Here is a 19730-nt window from a genome sequence, read left to right as displayed (position 1 = left end):
GGTCATTAAAGAAACCACTAGAACTGTGTCTACAGTTCTATCACTGTTTTATACATAGAAGTAAGTGAATTTTATGTTTTTGTATGATTTTAAATGATTGAATTGTTGTTCTTTCTAGTTTTGTCAATAGCATTGTGATTCTTTAGTAGTTTGATTCCAAAAAATAGTGATAAGATGCATATTTATGGTAATTTGTTTGTTTATGAACTTTTTTTAATATATAAATGTAATATGATTGTATTTAGGACAACCGATATCAACCAAGGGAAAGAACAAGCGAGGAACGATGGAACAACGAGAGGCTAAAAAGGAAAGACAAAGGCAACGTATGAAGAAATTACGTGACCTAAGAACAATGGGAGAAGAAGGTATGTCATCCTCAACATCTCAATTCGATTTATCAAATGAACATAATGCACCTAATGCAATTGAGGAAGGGACATTTGATTTACCATATGAGCCTAATGCAATTGAAGAAGATACCGCATTGAATAATCAATTAAATGATGAACATACACCTTCTCTATTTGATGAATTGAATGTACATAATTCACCAATGTTAACACCTCCTAGAATCATTTGTAGGAAACCAAAGTATATAATTGACATTGATGAGAATATATTGAAGCCAATATCCAATAAAATGAATGAATGAACTTGTAGGAGAATGGTTAAAATAATATGGAAAAAGTATTTTGAAAACTTAAATCAAACCGCAAGATGTCAATTAATTGTTCAAAGGATTAAAAATTTGAATTTTAGAGAGACAATAAAAATTCTAGGCTTAAGAGCATCTTAAAGTAACAGTAAAAGAACTATTGTGAGAAATCTATTTGATGCATATCAAGCTATTGGTTCAAAATCATGTACTAAGGATTCTAATGCTACGTGACGTGTCATTACATCAGCCATAATGAGCAAGAAAATTAAAAAAAGATCATTTGATAAGCAAAACAAGTAATTCATTAAATGTTAGTAGAAAAACATTAAGCAAAGCATTAAAGAGGCAGGAAAAAATAGAGGAACCTAAAAATAATTCTCTTTGGGGATTCTCGGGTAGACTACCACGCAAAGGCAAGGTTGTTGTTGATGTAGTAAGAACATTAATAGAGAATTTTTGGCATGAAAACATAAGGTTTTTGCCCGACCAAAGATATGTTGTTAGAAGGCGAATTGGGTCTACAAACTGTGAGCCACATGCCAAACACTATTTGGATATGACTCAAACGAAATTATATGAAAGATTCCTTCAAAAGTTTCCTCAAATAAGAATTTCTCAAAGAGTTTTTAAATGGTAAAACCTTTTTATATTAAGATTAATCATGTATGCACCACGTGTTGTTATAGGATGCATATTGAATTTTCCATGCACTAGGGAGGAGTATGGGATACCGCTGCTGCATCCTAAAATGCATATTATTTGTTTCAATTTAAATCAATGTATAAATAAAAATTCATTTATGTAATTACAAATTTAAAGTGATTGATAAATAAAATGCTATGAATTCAAATCAACACACTTGTGTCTGTCGCTGATGGGAAAACACCATGTCTATCAACTCATCTGTCAGCGCAAAATCATCAACCGTGTGGGCCTAACATCTACTCCTGTAAATTGTGAACGAATACGATGTGGATGCATCATCTATCCCCAAGCACATCCCCGAGAAACTGACACATATATGTTGGATGGACTCTCTGTCACCACTTGGAGAAACTACTTGCTCATCATCCAATACAATAGGGTGTGCTAACGACGTCCCATGCTCGATGATGGCACCAATCAATGTTGTGGCTACCTAAAGAGTCTATAGCTCCATCGACTCTTTCAGCTCTACTGGCACAGCCTGATGCACCTTGGGTTTGTGTGATAGGGGGTGACAAATCTTCACGGGTAATCGCCTATGGGCTCCAGGTCTATCTTGGGCAGAGCCACCACCTCTACCATGGAAATCTCTCATGTCAAAATAGTTTGGGTGCACATTGAGCACTAGCTAATGTTTCTAAGCTAGTGGCCAAGGATTGATTATGCTCAAATTCATATCTTTTCAATTTATTAATCAGTCTATTGATTTTAGACGTATTTTGTCCTAACTGATTAATTAATTGCTCCCGTGTTTCAAGTGTGCGGTCAAAAGGAGGAATTGGCGGTGTATCTTGTGGGTTTTCAAAAGGTGCATTTGGTTGTTCTTCTTGTGGAATAGAAGAATCTGGTTTTGAAACAAAAAATGAAAAAACCTAATCAAAATTAATAAAATTAAATTCAAAATGTAAAACAAATTTAACAAATGGGAAAGAAAGACAAAAATTAACAAAAACTAACCTTCATCCATAGTGTCTGGAGGAGAAATCTAGCACCCCGTTCGTGGTTTAGGAGAGAAAATGAAGAAAAAAACAAACTAAAAATGTGCCTTTCACGGGAAAATAAGACCCTATTTTTTTCTTTAAACTTCTTTTGACAGGTACCGCGTACGTGGTTCTTTTGGGATTACTAGTGCGTACACACTCATTTTCCTATAAGCAGCGCGTACGCCCTCATTTTCCTAGAGGTAGCACATATGCACTATCTTATCTACGCTTAGGAACAATAAACCTAAGCACGTACGCATTCATTTCAAATTTTAAAACCATGTATGCGCTGCTTGTTTTTCCATATATTTTTTGGGTGGTGTCCACTTTTCTGACCACCATCTTTGTGCACATACCTAGTATTCAACGCGATCAAATTAATTATTATTATCATGTCCCTTCTATAAAAAAATGTTGGAGTTGCTTGCAAGTAAAAATGGATTTTTTTTCTCCTCTCTAAAAAAACTTTGCTGGAAGTTTTTACCTCTTGGCCAAGTTTATTGCAGAATTCATTTTTCTTAGGCATTTTACTCGTTAGGCTCTATATAGCTAGGAAACTTGTGGTAGGAAAGAAATAAAAGGATATTCTAGACAGAACTCCAATCAGCTGAGGAGATAGTTGTCATCATAGAGAGGTCAATTTTAGAAGGCATAATGTCAAGTGATTTAAAAATGGAATCAAAAAATCTTTTTTCATCATGCGATTGAAAAATCTTATGCCCTTGGAACAATCTCCATCCACCTAATCTAGCTACATGGAAATCTAAAGTTAATCGTTTGTAAATAGAACTTCTATCTATTAGATTCCTAGTCCTCATGACACAATCAAGATCAATTTTGATGATGGCACAAAATAAAATCTAGGAACTTCAGTGGAAGAGTGTTTCCTAAAGAATCAATCATGGTAGGTAATCAAATCCCTTGCTATTAGATTGTCAAATAGCGTAAATAATTAGGCTATGGCTTAAGCATTGCTAAGTGATCTAAAAATGACTAAATACTTAGACAAGAAGAATATTTGGATAGAGGGTGATTCCATGAACATGAAATTATTAAAAAAATATCCATTCTCCAAGTTTCTCTCTCCTCATATTCTCTCATTCCATGAGCATGATTAATTCTTACAAAGATCTCCATTCTCCAACTTGCTCTCTCCTTCATATTCTAAATCAGACATTCTCTTTATTTGAGTTTTTTCAAACTGATGCAAAGCAGGAGCTTGAAACACAAAATAACTCATATCAAATAAACTTTATAAATGTGGGACCTTAAATTCATGAATTTCACTCACAATCTAACTATTTCCCTAGTAGCCCTCCAATAGAGGTTTTGTGACCATAACATCCTATATGGACAATATTTATAAAATATGATAATATTTATGGATACCCATTTGGAATTTTACCAACATATCATGAAACAAGGTGGGATCGTTGTCGAACAAATGACAAAATAATTTACTCGTAAACTGAAACTAGGTCTAATTAGTACAACAAATTGAGTTTTTTGGTCATAACATTTGATACAGACCCGACCTAAAGTATCTAGAAAAAATTTTGGATACCAATTTGAGCTTTATACAGCATATATCAAAATGGGTAGGTTGTTTTGTAACACAAAGGCCTAAAATTGAACAGTAATTTGTATTAGGCTCATTTGCCAAGGGTTTTTCAAACCCTATCTTAGTAAAATGCCTCTTAAATACTCAAAACTAAATGAAAAAGGATGAGACTGGTCAAAATGGAAGTTTTATTCAATACTATATCCAACCATACTACTTTTCATATCATAGAACATCCTTACAAATCCATACTATTCGTTGCAACATGACTATTACCTGAAAATCTAGAAGTTAAAGTCATTCAAATAATCAGAACTTTCTTAATACTTAATGAAAAATAACAAAACTAATTGAATTTGGAATTTTATTTGATCCTATATCACATTCAATCAATTTCAGATCATTAATGTGAGGTAAAGTCTATAAAAAACAAAATACCAGTCAGATTATCTAGGAAAACATTGTTTGGGCATGCAAACTTTGTGTTTTCTTCATTTCATTCCTTCACGAAACATTCCCGCTTGGCATTTGTGTTTTCAAGGAATTATATACATTTACTAACCTTCCAAATCAAGCATAACTAACATTTAAACTTCCCCAAACAAAAATGACCTTTCAACTTCCCATCTTGCAACTTTTTCATTTTTTTTTACATTGATAACATTTACAAGATTTTGCAATTTTGGAAGTCTTGACCCAAATGACTCCAAATCTTGCTTATTACATAAAAAGGGTCTCAGTGGACCTTATTAAACTCAAAAGAACTCAAAATGCCTACAAACCTACTACTTGAGCCCTAATGTATGAGATGGCCTTGATACCTTACACTACAAACCTACCAAATATATCATTCTTATCAAGAACCTAATAAGGTGGCAAACACATTGGATAATATGGGTTTCATATTATTTTTACCTCTTCTTTCGGTTGAACTCAGTTTCAACCTCGAGAGTCTTTTGTAGTTCTATTCCACAAGGTTTTTCTGCTCCATCTATCTCTCCATCAGGTAGAATTTTTGCATACGCATCAAGAATTAATGCATCAACCTCATATCCCATTTATGCTATCCATATCTTCTGAGGCTTGACTGCCTACATGAGGGTCTCATCTTTATTGACCATGAAACATATGTCAGTAGAGTATTTCTCTACTATATGCTCAGGTACTCTTATTCTAGACCTCACAGATTTCTGCAAAGCTTTGAAATAGCCCCATACCTTATCATCTCTAAGACTTTTGAATGCAATAATTGATTGCTTAATTTGTCTTCCTATCGGTATGTCAAAAGCACATTGGTTTCTTCTAGTACTGGGAGTATCATTCAAAAAGAATAACATTAAATAGACCAATAGATTTCCACACCGAAAAGTGCCCTTCTTCTCACCTTTAATCTTCCCTTCATTGATCTCTTGTCAGATGTAGCTCCGATGATCTTCCTTACGAAGTCATTCGATACTTTCTTGTCCAGATGTTTCCTTATCGATGATAAGCCTCTAATTGCCCAGATGGCTTCCTTAGTGATTTTGTAGGGTCTATCAAGCCACATGAATTTCACATGTACTCTCCTCAGTACATATCTGACTATCTCATCCTCGAACTCTAGAATATCCAGAATATCAGTGAACTCTAGATATTCGATGTGTTGATATTGCTGGTTTGATCTTACCACATTCTCCCATGAGTTCATTTATATGCATCCCCTTGATCTCCAAATTGCCTAAGTCATCTATATTACAATGAATATAAGCCCTAACATCTTCCACATATACCACTCCCTCTAGAATATGAGAAGACACTCCAACCGAATTTTCGCTCATAGCCACATGTGGATACCATTTGAAAATTGGTCTGGGGTGGTCCTTAAATTCTACTATAGTTGGATTTGCAATGAAATCACTTTGAATGTAGGGTGAATGATAACATAGTGTAATCGACCTTTTATCCATCGAGAATACCCTATTCTTTTGTTGACATAAATGACTACCGATGAATGATACCGGATCTCACTCTCAACGTATCAATGTCGGATAATCATCTCCAATATCTGGAACATCTTCCAAAATCTCTTACGGTGGAATATGCATTTCCTATGAAATTTGCCTACCCCTAAGGCATCTTCCTTAGCTACTGGTTGAGCTCACTGCCCATGCAGAAGCAACCTTTTATGCTAGATAGATAGTCGGGACATTCTGATCTGATGATTTCTTTAGTCTTCCTAACCCATCTCTAAGTCTGATCATGACAGATTTCAGTAACCTTCTCTTTGCCTTTATTATTTGATCCTCCATTGTGCACTGGTGGATTTCTGCTTCTGCAGATTTTAGCAATATGTCCAATTTCATTGCATGCATAGCACGTAACATTGTTATTTTGAATTGCTTCGCTAAAACAAGTGAAATTGCTTGACCTACATTGATTATTCATATATCCAAATTTTCCACAAGCATAGCATTCTGCATTCATTCTGCAATCTTCTTTCTTATGACCAAACTTATTGCATTTAGAATATTTATCGAGACCAAACTTAGGGTTCTAATTTTTTCCGTTTCTACATTGTGTAGCCATGTGTCCAAATTTATTGTGAATTGTCTTACCGGTGCCTTATGGTTTTGATCATCATTAGTAGTAACGAAACTTTGTCCTTGCTCAAGTCCAAGCCCACAGGAATCTCCAATCTGCCTCTATCTCTTCAATAAGTCATCAAGTTGAGCTGAGTTGATATTGAATTTTTCTTTGTAGTCAATAACATTAGTTAAGTCTTCTCTTATTATCATCATTTATTGTTCAAGCTCTTGCTTATTGATCTGGGATTGTACCAAATAAGTCCTCAATATCTCATTTTCATGAGTCATCCTACCACATTCTTCAAGATTGTTCTTCAAGGATACAGTAAGACTTTCTTCCTTTTTCTTGCTTTCCTCAATCTCCTTAGACATCCTCATAGTCATATTTTGCATTTCATTTTTCATAACCATGTTCTCTTGACTCAATTTCTGACATTGTTCTTTAAGTGTATTTTCATCATCCTGATTTTGGAAAAGTTCCTTCCTCCTAGCTTGAACAAATGATAGTATTTCTTGTAGGACAAGAATGAATTCCTTAGCAGAATTCAACTCATCTTGTAACTTTAAATTCATCAATCTTTCAGCATCATAATCTCCAATTGCGATCTCAAGCTGTTTCTCCAAAGCCATACTCAATGATTTCGGTTTTAGGATCTTCCTCAAGATGTTAAACTTCCTCCAAGGCACAAACATTTGATATCAATTGTTGGAATCCAATAACACTGAGAGGGGGGGTGAATCAGTGTTATATCGGAATAGAAGATTTTAATCTTAGCAAAACATTCATACACCAATTGGTATATCGATATTAATAGAATTGAAAGAAGTAATGCAACCAATAAGCCAAACACATAAATGGAAAACATAACACATAGATCTATATGTGGAAAACCTCAAAGAGGACAAACTATTGTGGGATTTATGACCCACAATGTTAATTCACTGGCCAAATGAAGAGATATTACAAGATATGATGGGGCGTGCACTTACAGGAAGGCTTACAACAAAGAGCACACTACTCATCACAAAAGGAGCCTCACTGACTACATAACTATCTAGACAATAATATGAAGTGTTGAACTTGTTAATATAGTATCTCCTATGCTAGAATATAGTTCCAGTTTAAGCTCTGTCCATTCCAGTTAAAACCCTAAACCTCAATATCGAAATAACCCTTACAATGAACTCCTCACATACATAATCTCTCAGAATGATTTCGCATTATATTACATTTCCATGTTCATAACCATATCCATATGTCTATCCTTATTGTTCTATATCAGAATGATGTAATCAATCTGCCCTATATACCCTATACAATTTTATGCCTTATGTCGGCTTACAAAGATATATACAATATCATATTTACATGTTAGCCAGATAAAATGAAAAAGAATTAAAACAAGTTTCTGATGCCGGATCCAAGATATGTCAACCTCTAATACCAATTACCTTTTCTATACCCTGTCAGCCTGCATTGTTGGTCTTCTATCCTGTCTGTACTAGTGCCAGTGTAGAATCTCTGAAGTTCCTGTTGGTACACCATTTCAATTTGGTATCAAAAATCTTGTTTCCATCAATAACAAAATGAAATCAACCAATAGAGTGTCAATTTCCAATATGCCAGATCCCAGATTATAGGGTGTGACACCATTCTGTGTGATCTCCCAAATCTCCTTGCCAAGACATCCCAGATGAGTCTCCATCTGAATCTTCCATATTGTGTAATTTGTTCCATCAAGCCTCAGTATATCCCTTCTAAAGATAGCTCTAAAATTACTGGATGAACATGAACTATTAGTCACCATAGGATCTTCATCAAGCGGTTAAGGTTTCTGCAAAGAAGACCAAATCTCTGATACTATTTGTTAGATGGTTTAGATAACTGGAAGACAACTAAGAGGTAGGGGTGAATAAGTTGTCACAGATTACCAGAACGATTAGCAATTTATACACTAATACCAGAACCCAAAACAATAATACCAGAATAGAAGATAAAAAAATTAAGCATTAACAATAATCATAGAAAAAATACCATCCACACAACACCAATATTCGTACATGGAAAACCTAGTAAAGGGAAAAACCATGGTGGGAAGCCTACCCATAGTCAGATAATAATTTTGCAGTAAGTATGTGAATTACAATGAAAGGGCTTGCACTTGCAGGCAGGCCAACAGCCTAGAGCACAATTCTCATCACAAAAGGAGACTCACTAACTACATACAAATCCAAACTACAATCCAAAGAAGTGTTCAACTGCAAAAGATAGCATCTCCTATGCCAAAGTACAGTTCCTATTAAATCTCAATATCAGAGGACTAAATCCTCATAGACACAATTAGTTCTCCAATGATCAATAAACTCCTCTTCCTGAAGGATATTACACTATTCGCACATTAAATTCCTTGACCATGACCTCTTACATTAACCATGATGATCTACAACGAGATTTTACATCCATATATACAAACCCTCGACCATAAAAAATCAGTTCGACCACCATATAATAAACCAATTACATAATTACAAACCATGTCATCCTTAAGCCAAACAAATAATATCCAACACATAAGACATCCCGTAAATACAACAATAGGTCCTATCCACAGATTACATCAATGCCAGTCCACAACCTAGATCAACTGAGATGAAGTATAGGTCCACATGCTTTAGCAATCATCTCCAATCGCCAAGTCTAGAACAAGCTAACCAATAACTTCCTAAAAATCCATCAGAAGTTGCACCAACATTACTTAGGAAATTCAACAAAGATCTCCACCAAGAAGCTCTGCCGGTGAAACCCTCGCGGGAACAAGAAACCAAGCATCTTAGCAAGGAGGACAACTTCCAAACACCAGACCAAAACCGACTATAGAAATATGAGTATAAGCATCATGAACAAGCCAATTCCATCATCAGATCATATCGGAGCTTGTCGGATCCAAGTTAACTAGAAACCACTCAACCTACCTAGGCCAGAAGGCTGCCGGTAAAACATCCAAATAGATAGTGTTGACATCAATGACAAAACATCAATGCAACACATAATCATTTCCACCAAATGGCCAACTAACAGATTCTTTTATGAATTGAATGCATGGCATTCTATATAAGGATTACATCAAGAGTCATCTCTACATATTCATATTAGTCCCTTGAGCCACCATTCATCTACCTATATCAAATTTATGCATGTGTAATTGAGGTAGATTATTTTCATAATAACAATCTAAAACTTAATTTTTAAAAATTTAAATGCAAGATTATTCACATTCATTTATTCATATTAGCAATTGTGACCTCTTTTAGTGCATGTTGGTGTTGATTTATGTGTTATTTTATTGCTTTAAAATTCATTCATTCATTCATTCATTTGAAATCATGTTTGAATATGAAAAAAGTATTGGCCAAAGAGCTTAATGATGACCCAATTTTATATTATTTGATTGTGAACTTGACCTACACCCATTACACAATTAATTTAAGTCCTCTATTCTTATTCTAAAGGTATTGAAATATCCATCTTGATGTTTGATCAAGGATGACATGACTTGTATAGTTCAAAATATATTCCCCAAATAATTTTGTAAGCTTCTATTCCTTATTGAAATGTAGATATGAAAAGAACAAAATGGACGAATTGTAATTCTTCATTTTTGTTTGTTTCTTCATACAAGTATAGGCTTATGTCCACATATCAATTATTTTGATTTTGTTTGTATAAATTTCCTAATATAAAATAGTTATAAAATTTATCTATTTAAAATCATTTACATATATTAAGGGACTATAATTACATTATTTTTATCTTATTATTATAAAATATATTAATTTACTTATAATCATTTAAATTAACCTACTAATTAATAGTTGAATAGATAAAAATAATAATATAATATAATCAATTTATAATTATTAATTAATATATTATATTTATTGTATTAAATAAATATCAAGTCAGTGGGATTCGCTCATTTGGGAACTGTCAAAATTAGGTTACTATAAAGTTAAATTGGATTATGCATTATTAATCCACCAAGGTACTCCTAAAACAAAGGACTGACTACACAAACTCTGTTGGAATTTAGACATTCTCCCAAAAGTAATAACTTTTTCTAGGTTAGCACTAAATAAAAGAATTCTCACCAATGATATATTAGTGAATATGGGTATAAATATGCACTTCAATTTCCCCCTTTGTAGTCAACATGAAGAAATATCAAATTATTTATTATCATCATGTCCCTTCTCCAAAAAACATTGGAGTTGGTTGCAAGTAAAAATTTGCTCGAAGTATTTACCTCTTGGCCAGGTTTATTCCAAAAATCATTTTTCTTAGGCATTTCGCTCGTTAGCCTCTATATAGTTATGGAACTTGTGGTAGGAAATAAATAAAAGGATATTATGGAAAGAACTCCAATCGGCTGAGGAGATAGTTGGAATCATAGAGAGGTAGATTTTAGAAGGCATAATGTCAAGTGATTTAAAAATGGAATCAAAAAATCCTTCCTCATCATGGGATTTAAAAATCTTCTATTTGGATCTATCTCCATCCACCTAATCTAGCTACATGGAAATGTAAAGTTACTCGTTTTTAAATAGATCTTCTATCTATTGAATTCCTCCTCTTCTTGACATAATAAAGCTTAATTTTGATGATGGCACAAAATAAAATCTAGGATCTTCAGGGGAAGAGTGTTTCCTACAGAATCAATTAGGGCAGGTAATCAAATCCCATGTAATTAGATTGTCAAATAGCATAAATAATTAGGCTATGGCTTAAGCATTTCTAGGTGGTCTAAAAATGACTAAATACTTAGACCACAAGAATATTTGGATAGAGGGTGATTCCATGAACATGATTAATTCCATAAGAAATATCCATTCTCCAAGTTTCTCTCTCCTTCATATTCTCTCATTCCATGAACATGATTAATTCATACAAAAATCTCCATCCTCCAAGTTTCTATCTCCTTCATATTCTATCATTCCATGAACATGATTAATTCTTAAACAAATCTCCATTCTCCAAGTTGCTCTCTCCTTCAAATTCTAAATCAAGCATTCTCTTTATTTAAGTTTTTTCAAAATGATGAAGAGAAGTGGATTGAAATACAAACTAACACAAATCAAACAAACTTTATAAATTTGGAACCGTAACTTCATGAATTTCACTCTGAATCTAACTATTTCCCTAGTAGCCCTCCAGCAGAGATTTTCTAAGCATAACTTTCTATACAGACAATATTTAGAAAATATGATAACACTTTTGGATACCCATTTAGAAGATTAACAACATATCAAGAAAAAAGGTGGAGTTTTTGTTGAACAAATGGCTCAATAATTTACTAGTAAACGGAAACTAGGTCTGATTAGTAAAACAAAATAAGTTTTTCAGGCATAACATTTGATGGAGACCTAGCCTAAAGTATCCAAAACAACTTTTGGATACTCATGTGAGATTTATACAACATATATAAAAATAAAGGTAGGTTTTTTTGTAACACAAAGGTGTAAAATTGACTGCTAATCTATATTAGGCTCATTCACCAAGGGTTTTTCAAACCCTATCTTAGTAAAACGCCTCTAAAATACTCGAAACTCAATGAAAAGGGATGACACTGGTCACAATGGAAATTTTATTTGATACTCTATCCAGACATGCTACTTTTAAGATCATAGAACATCCTTACAAATCCATACTACTCATTGCAACATGGCGATTACCTAGAAAATCTAGAAGTTGCAATCATTCAAACAATCATAACTTTATTAATACCTAATGAAAAACCACAAAACTAATTGCATTCTGGAATTTCATTAGATCCTATATCATATTAAATAAATTTCAAATCATTAAATGCAAAGTAAAGTCTATATAAAACCAAAAAACAGTTAGATTATCTGGAAAATATTGTTTGGGCATGCAAACTTTGTGTTTTCTTTATTCCATTCCTTCACGAAACCTTCCCCACTTGGGATTTGTGTTTAAAAGGAATTATATACATTTTGCAACATCCCAAATCAAACATAAATGAGTTTTAAACTTGTCCAAAGAAAAATGACCATTTAACTTCCCATCTTGCTACTTTTTCATTTATTTTTACGTTGACAACATTTACAAGATTTTGCAATTTTTGAAGTATTGACCCAAATGACTCCAAATATTTCTTGTTACATAAAATGGTCTAAATGGACCTTATTAAACTCAAAATAACTCAAAACACCTACAAACCTATTACTTGAGCCCTAATGTATGAGATGTCCTTGATTCAGTGCACCACAAACCTACCAGATGTCTCATTCTTATCAAGAAGCTAATAAAGTGGCAAAAAAATTGAATAATTTGGGTTGCATTTTATCTAATGACAATTTTTAGTTGTCGCATATAATTCTTGTTACCTTTCTTCAGCTCCACATAGGATTCAATCAAGAGCTCAAAGCTCTTTTTTTCATGTTTTCACTTTAACAAAATTATGTTGCTTTTATAGGTCGAAATTCATTTCCACATGAAAGGTTGTAATTTGCATTCAAAATAATTAATTTTGATAGTTGCGGTGCATTGATTGGTCACAACAAGTGATTCCAAGTTTTGGGTTATAGCCAATAGGGCTTGGCTCATGCCTTTTGTGATAACTAATGTGACCTAAAGATTTCAAAAGGCTTTTGGCACAATATCATGATTATTTGTTGCACAGAGCAATTACCTCCTGGTGGCTAGTCAATACCAAGTTATGTTCGATGTGATGAGAAGCTATTGTTATTTAAATCTGAAAATGTCTAAGGCCCTCCTATTTTCTCTAAGACACTCTATGTTTCTTCGATGAGAATTATAGGGATTGTGTAATTTCTCATCTTTCCCTTTAAAGATGTATTCAACCCCCACAAATGATTCGATTTTTATCAAAAAGCTTGGAATCTTGTGAGAAATGAAGTAGATATAACTAGAAAAGTCTCTATATAGATGGATAAACTCTTTAGAGAGCTTCCAAATGAGCCTTACAGTACCACATCAGTTTAAAACCACACACTAGTCATTAAAATAAGTTTCAACTTATTAAAGAAAATTTTAGAAATTGTTCATAGTGCATAGAGGCTGAAGTGCACATGTTTTTTATGCATTATCGTCAGCCCCTCACCCCACAAGAAGTTGTCTAGGAATTCGACCTACACAAATAAAAAGACAATGATCTTGGGGTGTTGCAATGATATGTAGGAGGGTTGGTTTTGTTTAGTTTTTGAAAATTGTAAAAGCATGTCAAGTTGAAATTAGTAGTTGTCTGGACAAGGTGTTTTACACCTCAAATTCACTGCAAAATTTTGGTTATTTTATCAAATTCAAAATCTTAAGCATAGATATCCATTTTGACCAGATAGGTCAGCTCCAACTACTTGTAAACCTGTATTTCTTGTAATGATGTTCTTTTAAGGACCTCATTACTGATCCTTGTTGAGTCCATATTTGATGTGAACTAGCTAATAGTTGGGTGGGGGCATTTCTTATCCTTCCAATAATTTTAGTACCTTATCTGGTATTGAATTTCTAATGTAAACTCTATTATACCATTAATATTACTTATTCAGTTCTTTGTTTTTTATTTCATAAAATATTTTGAATAGAAAGTTTGAGATATACGCTAGTTATAATGGCAAATTTTATATTTTCATCATATTTTTTATTTTATTTTGTATGCAATTTGAGATAATAACTTAATATTTATGCATTGACAAACGGAAAAATTATGTACATGGTGTGGGTACTTTCTTATGTTTTTACCCATCCAATTACAAGCATTTCTATTTACCTATCTCCAACCTTATTCACATAGACACAGATTGTTATATAATCATCTAAATTATATATTTGTCATCCTTATGAATGCAAATATTTATCATCCTTATGTGTGCAAATATGTTATGAATTATATTGTTCACTTGATTGAAATTTGATTTGTGGTATATATTGGATCATTTCTTATGTGCAATACCAACAAAAAACATCTTTTCTACCCATCCAATTATAAGTATTTCTATGCACCTATCTACAACCTTATTCACATAGACACACATTGTTTTATAATCATCCAATTCTATGTTTATCATTCTTATGCATTTGATTATGATTTTTGGTATGTATTTGATCATTTCTATCATGCAATATCAACAATCTTCTCTAAATTTCTCATTCTTATATATTTGAAACTTTAAAATAAATCAACTTCAAGACATCAGGAATTAGCTGATCAGCCAGCTTTCCTATCAACGTGAAATTACATGTGATAGTGCACTTTGATTCACAATTGGTGCTCTAGAAGAAGTTGAACAATTGAGGAAAGTAAGAGGTTTTATTTGTGTGGAACACCCACTGGCAACAGATTAGAAAAGAGAAATGAATATTTGGATAGAGGGTGATTCCATGAACATGAAATTCCTAAAAAACTATCCATTCTCCAAGTTTCTCTCTCCTCATATTCTCTCATTCCATGAACATGATTAATTCTTAAAAAAATCTCCATTCTCCAAGTTTCTCTCTCCTTCATATTCTAAATCAGGCGTTCTCTTTATTTGAGTTTTTTCAAAATGATGAAGAGAAGGGGATTGAAACACATACTAACTCATACCAAACAAACTATAAATGTGGGATGGTAACTTCATGAATTTCACTCACAATCTAACTATTTCCCTATTAGCCCTCCAACAGAGGTTTTCTAAGCATAACTTTCTATACAGACAATATTTAGAAAATATGATAACACTTTTCGATACCCATTTAGAAGCTTAACAACATATCAAGAAAAAAGGTGGGGTTGTTGTGGAACAAATGGCTCAATAATTTACTGGTAAACTGAAACTAGGTCTAATTAGTAAAACAAATTAAGTTTGTCACGCATAACATTTGATGCAGACCTAACCTAAAGTATCCAACACAACATTTGGATACTCGTGTGAGATTTATACAACATATATAAAAATCAAGGTAGGTTGTTTTGTAACACAAAGGAGTAAAATTGACTACTAATTTTTATTAGGCACCAAGGGTTTTTCAAACCCTATCTCAATAGAATGCCTCTAAAATACTCAAAACTCAATGAAAAGGGATGAGAATGGTCACAATGGAAATTTTAATTGATACTCTATCCAACCATACTACTTTTAAGATCATATAACATCCTTACGAATCCATATTACTTGTTGCAACATGACTATTACCTGGAAAATCTAGAAGTTGCAATCATTCAAACAATCATAGCTTTATTAATACCTAACGAGAAACCACAAAAATAATTGCATTTGGAAGTTTATTAGATCCTATATCATATTAAATAAATTTTAAATCCTTAAATGCAAAGTAAAGTCTATACAAAACCAAAAAACAGTTAGATTATTTGGAAAACATTGTTTGGGCATGCAAACTTTGTGTTTTCTTTATTCCATTCCTTCACGAAACTTCCCCACTTGGGATTTGTGTTTAAAATGAATTATATACATTTTCCAACCTCCAAAATCAAACATAAATGACTTTTAAACTTGTCCAAACAAAAATGACCTTTTAACTTCCCTTCTTGTAACTTTTTAATTTGTTTTACATTGACAACATTTACAAGATTTTGCAATTTTGGATGTATTGACCCGAATGACTCCAAATATTTCTTGTTACATAAAAATGGTCTCAATGGACCTTATTAAACTCAAAATAACTCAAAACACCTACAAACCTATTACTTGAGCCCTAATGTATGAGATTTCCTTGATTCGCTGCACCACAAACCTACCAAATGTCTCATTCTTATCAAGAAGCTAATAAAGTGGCAAAAAAATTGAATAATTTGGGTTGCATCTTATCTAATGATAATTTTTAGTTGTCACATATAATTCTTGATACCTTTCTTGAGCTCCATAGAGGAGTCAATCAAGAGCTCAAAGCTCTTTATTTATGTTTTCACTTTAACAAAATTATGTTGCTTATATAGGTCCAAATTCATTTCCACATGAAAGGTTGTAATTTGCATTCAAATTCATTATTTTTGATAGTTGCGATGCATTGATTGGTCACAACAAGTGATTCCAAGTTTTGGGTTATTGCCAATAGGGCTTGGCTCATGCCTTTTGAAATAACTAATGTGACGTATAGATTTTTAAAGGCTTTTGACACAATATCATGATTATTTGTTGCATAGAGCAATTACCTCCTGGTAGCCAATCAATACCAAGTTGTCTTCGATGTGATGAGAAGCTATTGCTATTTAAATTTGAAAATGTCTAAGGCTCTCCTATTTTCTCTAAGATGCTTTATGTTTCTTTGATGAGAGTTATAGGGATTGTGTAATTTCTTATCTTTCCCTTTAAAGATGTATTCAACCCCAACAAATGATTCAATTTATATTAAAAAAGCTTTAAATCTTGTGAGAAATGAAGTAGATATAACTAGAAAAGTCTCTATATATATGGATAAACTCTTTAGTAACCTTCCAAATGAACCTTATAGTACCACATCAGTTTAAAACCACACACTAGTCATTAAACTAAATTTCAAATTAATAAAACAAAATTTTAGAAATTGTTCATAGTGCATAGAGGGTCAAGTGCACATATTTTTTATGCATTATCATTGGCCCCTCACCCCACAAGAAGTTGTCTTGGAATTCGACCTACACAAATAAAAAGAGAATGATCTTGGGGTGTTGCAATGATATGTAGGAGGGTTGGTTTTGTTTAGTTTTTGAAAATTGTAAAAGCATCTCAGGTTGAAATTAGTAGTTGTCTGGACAAGGTGTTCTACCCCTCTTATTCACTGCACACTTTTGGTTGTTTTATGAATTTCAAAATCTTAAGCATAGATATCCATTTTGACCAGCTAGGTCAAGTCCAACTACTTGTAAACCAGTATTCCTTGTAATGAGGTTCTTTTAAAGACCTCATTACTAATCCTTGTTGAGTCCATATTTGATGCGAAGTAGATAGTATTTTGGTGAGGGCATTTCTTATCCTTCCAATAATTTTAGTACCTTATCTAACTTGGTATTGAATGTCTAATGTAAACTCTATTATACCATTAATATTACTTATTTAGTTCTTTGTTGTTTATTTCAAAAAATATTCTGAATCGATAGTTTGAGATATACGCTAGTTATAATGGCAAATTTTATATTTTCATCATATTTTTTATTACATTTTGTATGTAATTTGAGATAATAAATTAATATTTATGCATTGATAAATGGAAAAATTATGTACATAGTGTGGGTACTTTCTTATGTTTATACCCATCCAATTACAAGCATTTCTATTTACCTATCTCCAACCTTATTCTCATAGACACAGATTGTTATATAATCATCTAAATTATATATTTGTCATCCTTATGAATGCAAATATTTATCATCCTTATGTGTGCAAATATGTTATGAATTATATTGTTCACTTGATTGAAATTTGATTTGTGGTATTTATTAGATCATTTCTTATGTGCAATACCAACAAAATGCATCTTTTCTACCCATCCAATTATAAGCATTTCTATTCACCTATCTGCCACCTTATTCACATAGACACACATTGTTTTATAATCATCCAATTCTATGTTTATCATTCTTATGCATTTGATTATGATTTTTGATATGTATTTGATCATTTCTATCATGCAACATCAACAATCTTCTCTAAATTTCTCATTCTTATATATTTGAAACTTTAAAAAAATTCAACTTTAAGACATCAGGAATGAGCTGATCAACCAGCTTTCCTATCAACGTGAAATTACATGTGATAGTGCACTTTGATTCACAATTGGTGCTCCAGAAGAAGCTGAACATTTGTGGAAAGTAAGAGGTTTTATTTGTGTGGAACGCCTAGTGACAATGGATTAGAAAAGGCAAACGAATATTAACTGAGATCCAAGCCAGCCATCCGCCCAGTTCTATCCTGAGAAAATAGCCTTGTTGGAGGCGTGGCAGCAGGGTCTGGGGTCTTCACCATTGCCCTCACAGTTCGCACAGCCTGCTAACTGCTCCATACCTGCAAGAACATTATTGGTTTTGCCAGCAACCTTGTTGGAGGGGTGGCAGCAGGGTCTTCGGTCCTCACCATTGCTTTCACAATTCGGACAGTCATCTAGCTGTTGTGAGAAAACAGCCTTATTCGAGGGTGACGAACAGAAGGGTCTTGGGTCTTCACCGTTACCCTTGCACTTTGCACAGTCAGTTAGATCTTTTTCTACCATGTCTGTAAGCAGGTTATCTTTTTTGCTAGTTTGTTTGGAGTGGTGACAGCATGGTCTTGGGTCTTCACCATTGCCCTCACAGTTCGCACAGCCTGCTAACTGCTCCATGCCTGCAAGAACATTATTGGTTTTGCCAGCAATCTTGTTGGAGCGGTGGCAGCAAGGTCTTGGGTCTCTACCATTGCTTTCACAATTCGGACAGTCATCTAGCTGTTGTGAGAAAACAGCCTTATTCGAGGGTGACGAACAGCAAGGTCTTGAGTCTTCACCGTTGCCCTTGCAGTTTGCACAGTTATCTAATTGCTCCATACTTATAAGCACATTATTGTTTTTCACAGGATTTTGGGGGTGATATCGAGCGGAGACATGGACAGTAAACAGAAACAGTAGACCGACAAGCAGTGCGCTCATTTTCATGCCCATCAAACTTGACATATTGAAGATCGAGAGCCTTTTGCTGAATCAAAAGCAAAGGAAACGTTTACGTTCTCACTGAATAATCGATTCGTAAATGAAGATTGATATGGAATACAATGCGATGTAATAACCCATTTATAGAGGGAGTCGTGAGTTATAGTTTTTACTCAAATCACGCATTCAAAGTCTTATGGCGTAGCAGAGACGGTCATACAACATACAACGTGATTTTATTCAACATACAACCTTTTTCACTGTCATTTCTTTCGATTGTTACAGATAAATTTTAATTATTAAAAAAGAGGATAAATATTTATTATTCAATATAATTATGAAATTGCATGAAGTCAATTCATCTAGATGGCCCTAAACTAAATGGAACTTTGTACAAGTAACAGATTTCACCATTAAATTTAATCCCTCCTTTGAAATGAATGTGAATTTAGCCAAAGCTTGTATTTCAAAGCACTCTGACATGCTCAACCTACATGAAAAGTAAATATATACTAATATATTAAGGGATAGTTTGTTTGTATATAAAATGAAGGTAGTTGCAATCTTCTTGTTCCAGCCACATTATTTAGAAGCTTCAAGACAATTATAACCTACAATATTA

General features: G+C 33.2%; 1 protein-coding gene across 1 annotated transcript; it reads right to left on the bottom strand.

The window, feature by feature from the left end:
- Positions 1-18394: 18394 nt before the first annotated feature.
- Positions 18395-19108, bottom strand: LOC131861582 (uncharacterized). Its single transcript, XM_059214932.1, has one exon. It carries the CDS (start codon positions 19106-19108, stop codon positions 18395-18397), a length of 714 nt encoding a protein of 237 aa, XP_059070915.1.
- Positions 19109-19730: the final 622 nt, after the last annotated feature.

The sequence above is a fragment of the Cryptomeria japonica genome, unplaced genomic scaffold (genome assembly GCF_030272615.1).
Source record: "Cryptomeria japonica unplaced genomic scaffold, Sugi_1.0 HiC_scaffold_27, whole genome shotgun sequence".
Taxonomy (NCBI): domain Eukaryota; kingdom Viridiplantae; phylum Streptophyta; class Pinopsida; order Cupressales; family Cupressaceae; genus Cryptomeria; species Cryptomeria japonica.
Note: the sequence above shows the minus strand (reverse complement) of the source record. Positions and strands in the feature narration are given on the sequence as shown.

Coding starts and splice junctions, on each gene's coding strand:
- LOC131861582 (XM_059214932.1), bottom strand. CDS start 19,108: ATGAGCGCACTGCTTGTCGGTCTACTGTTTCTGTTTACTGTCCATGTC.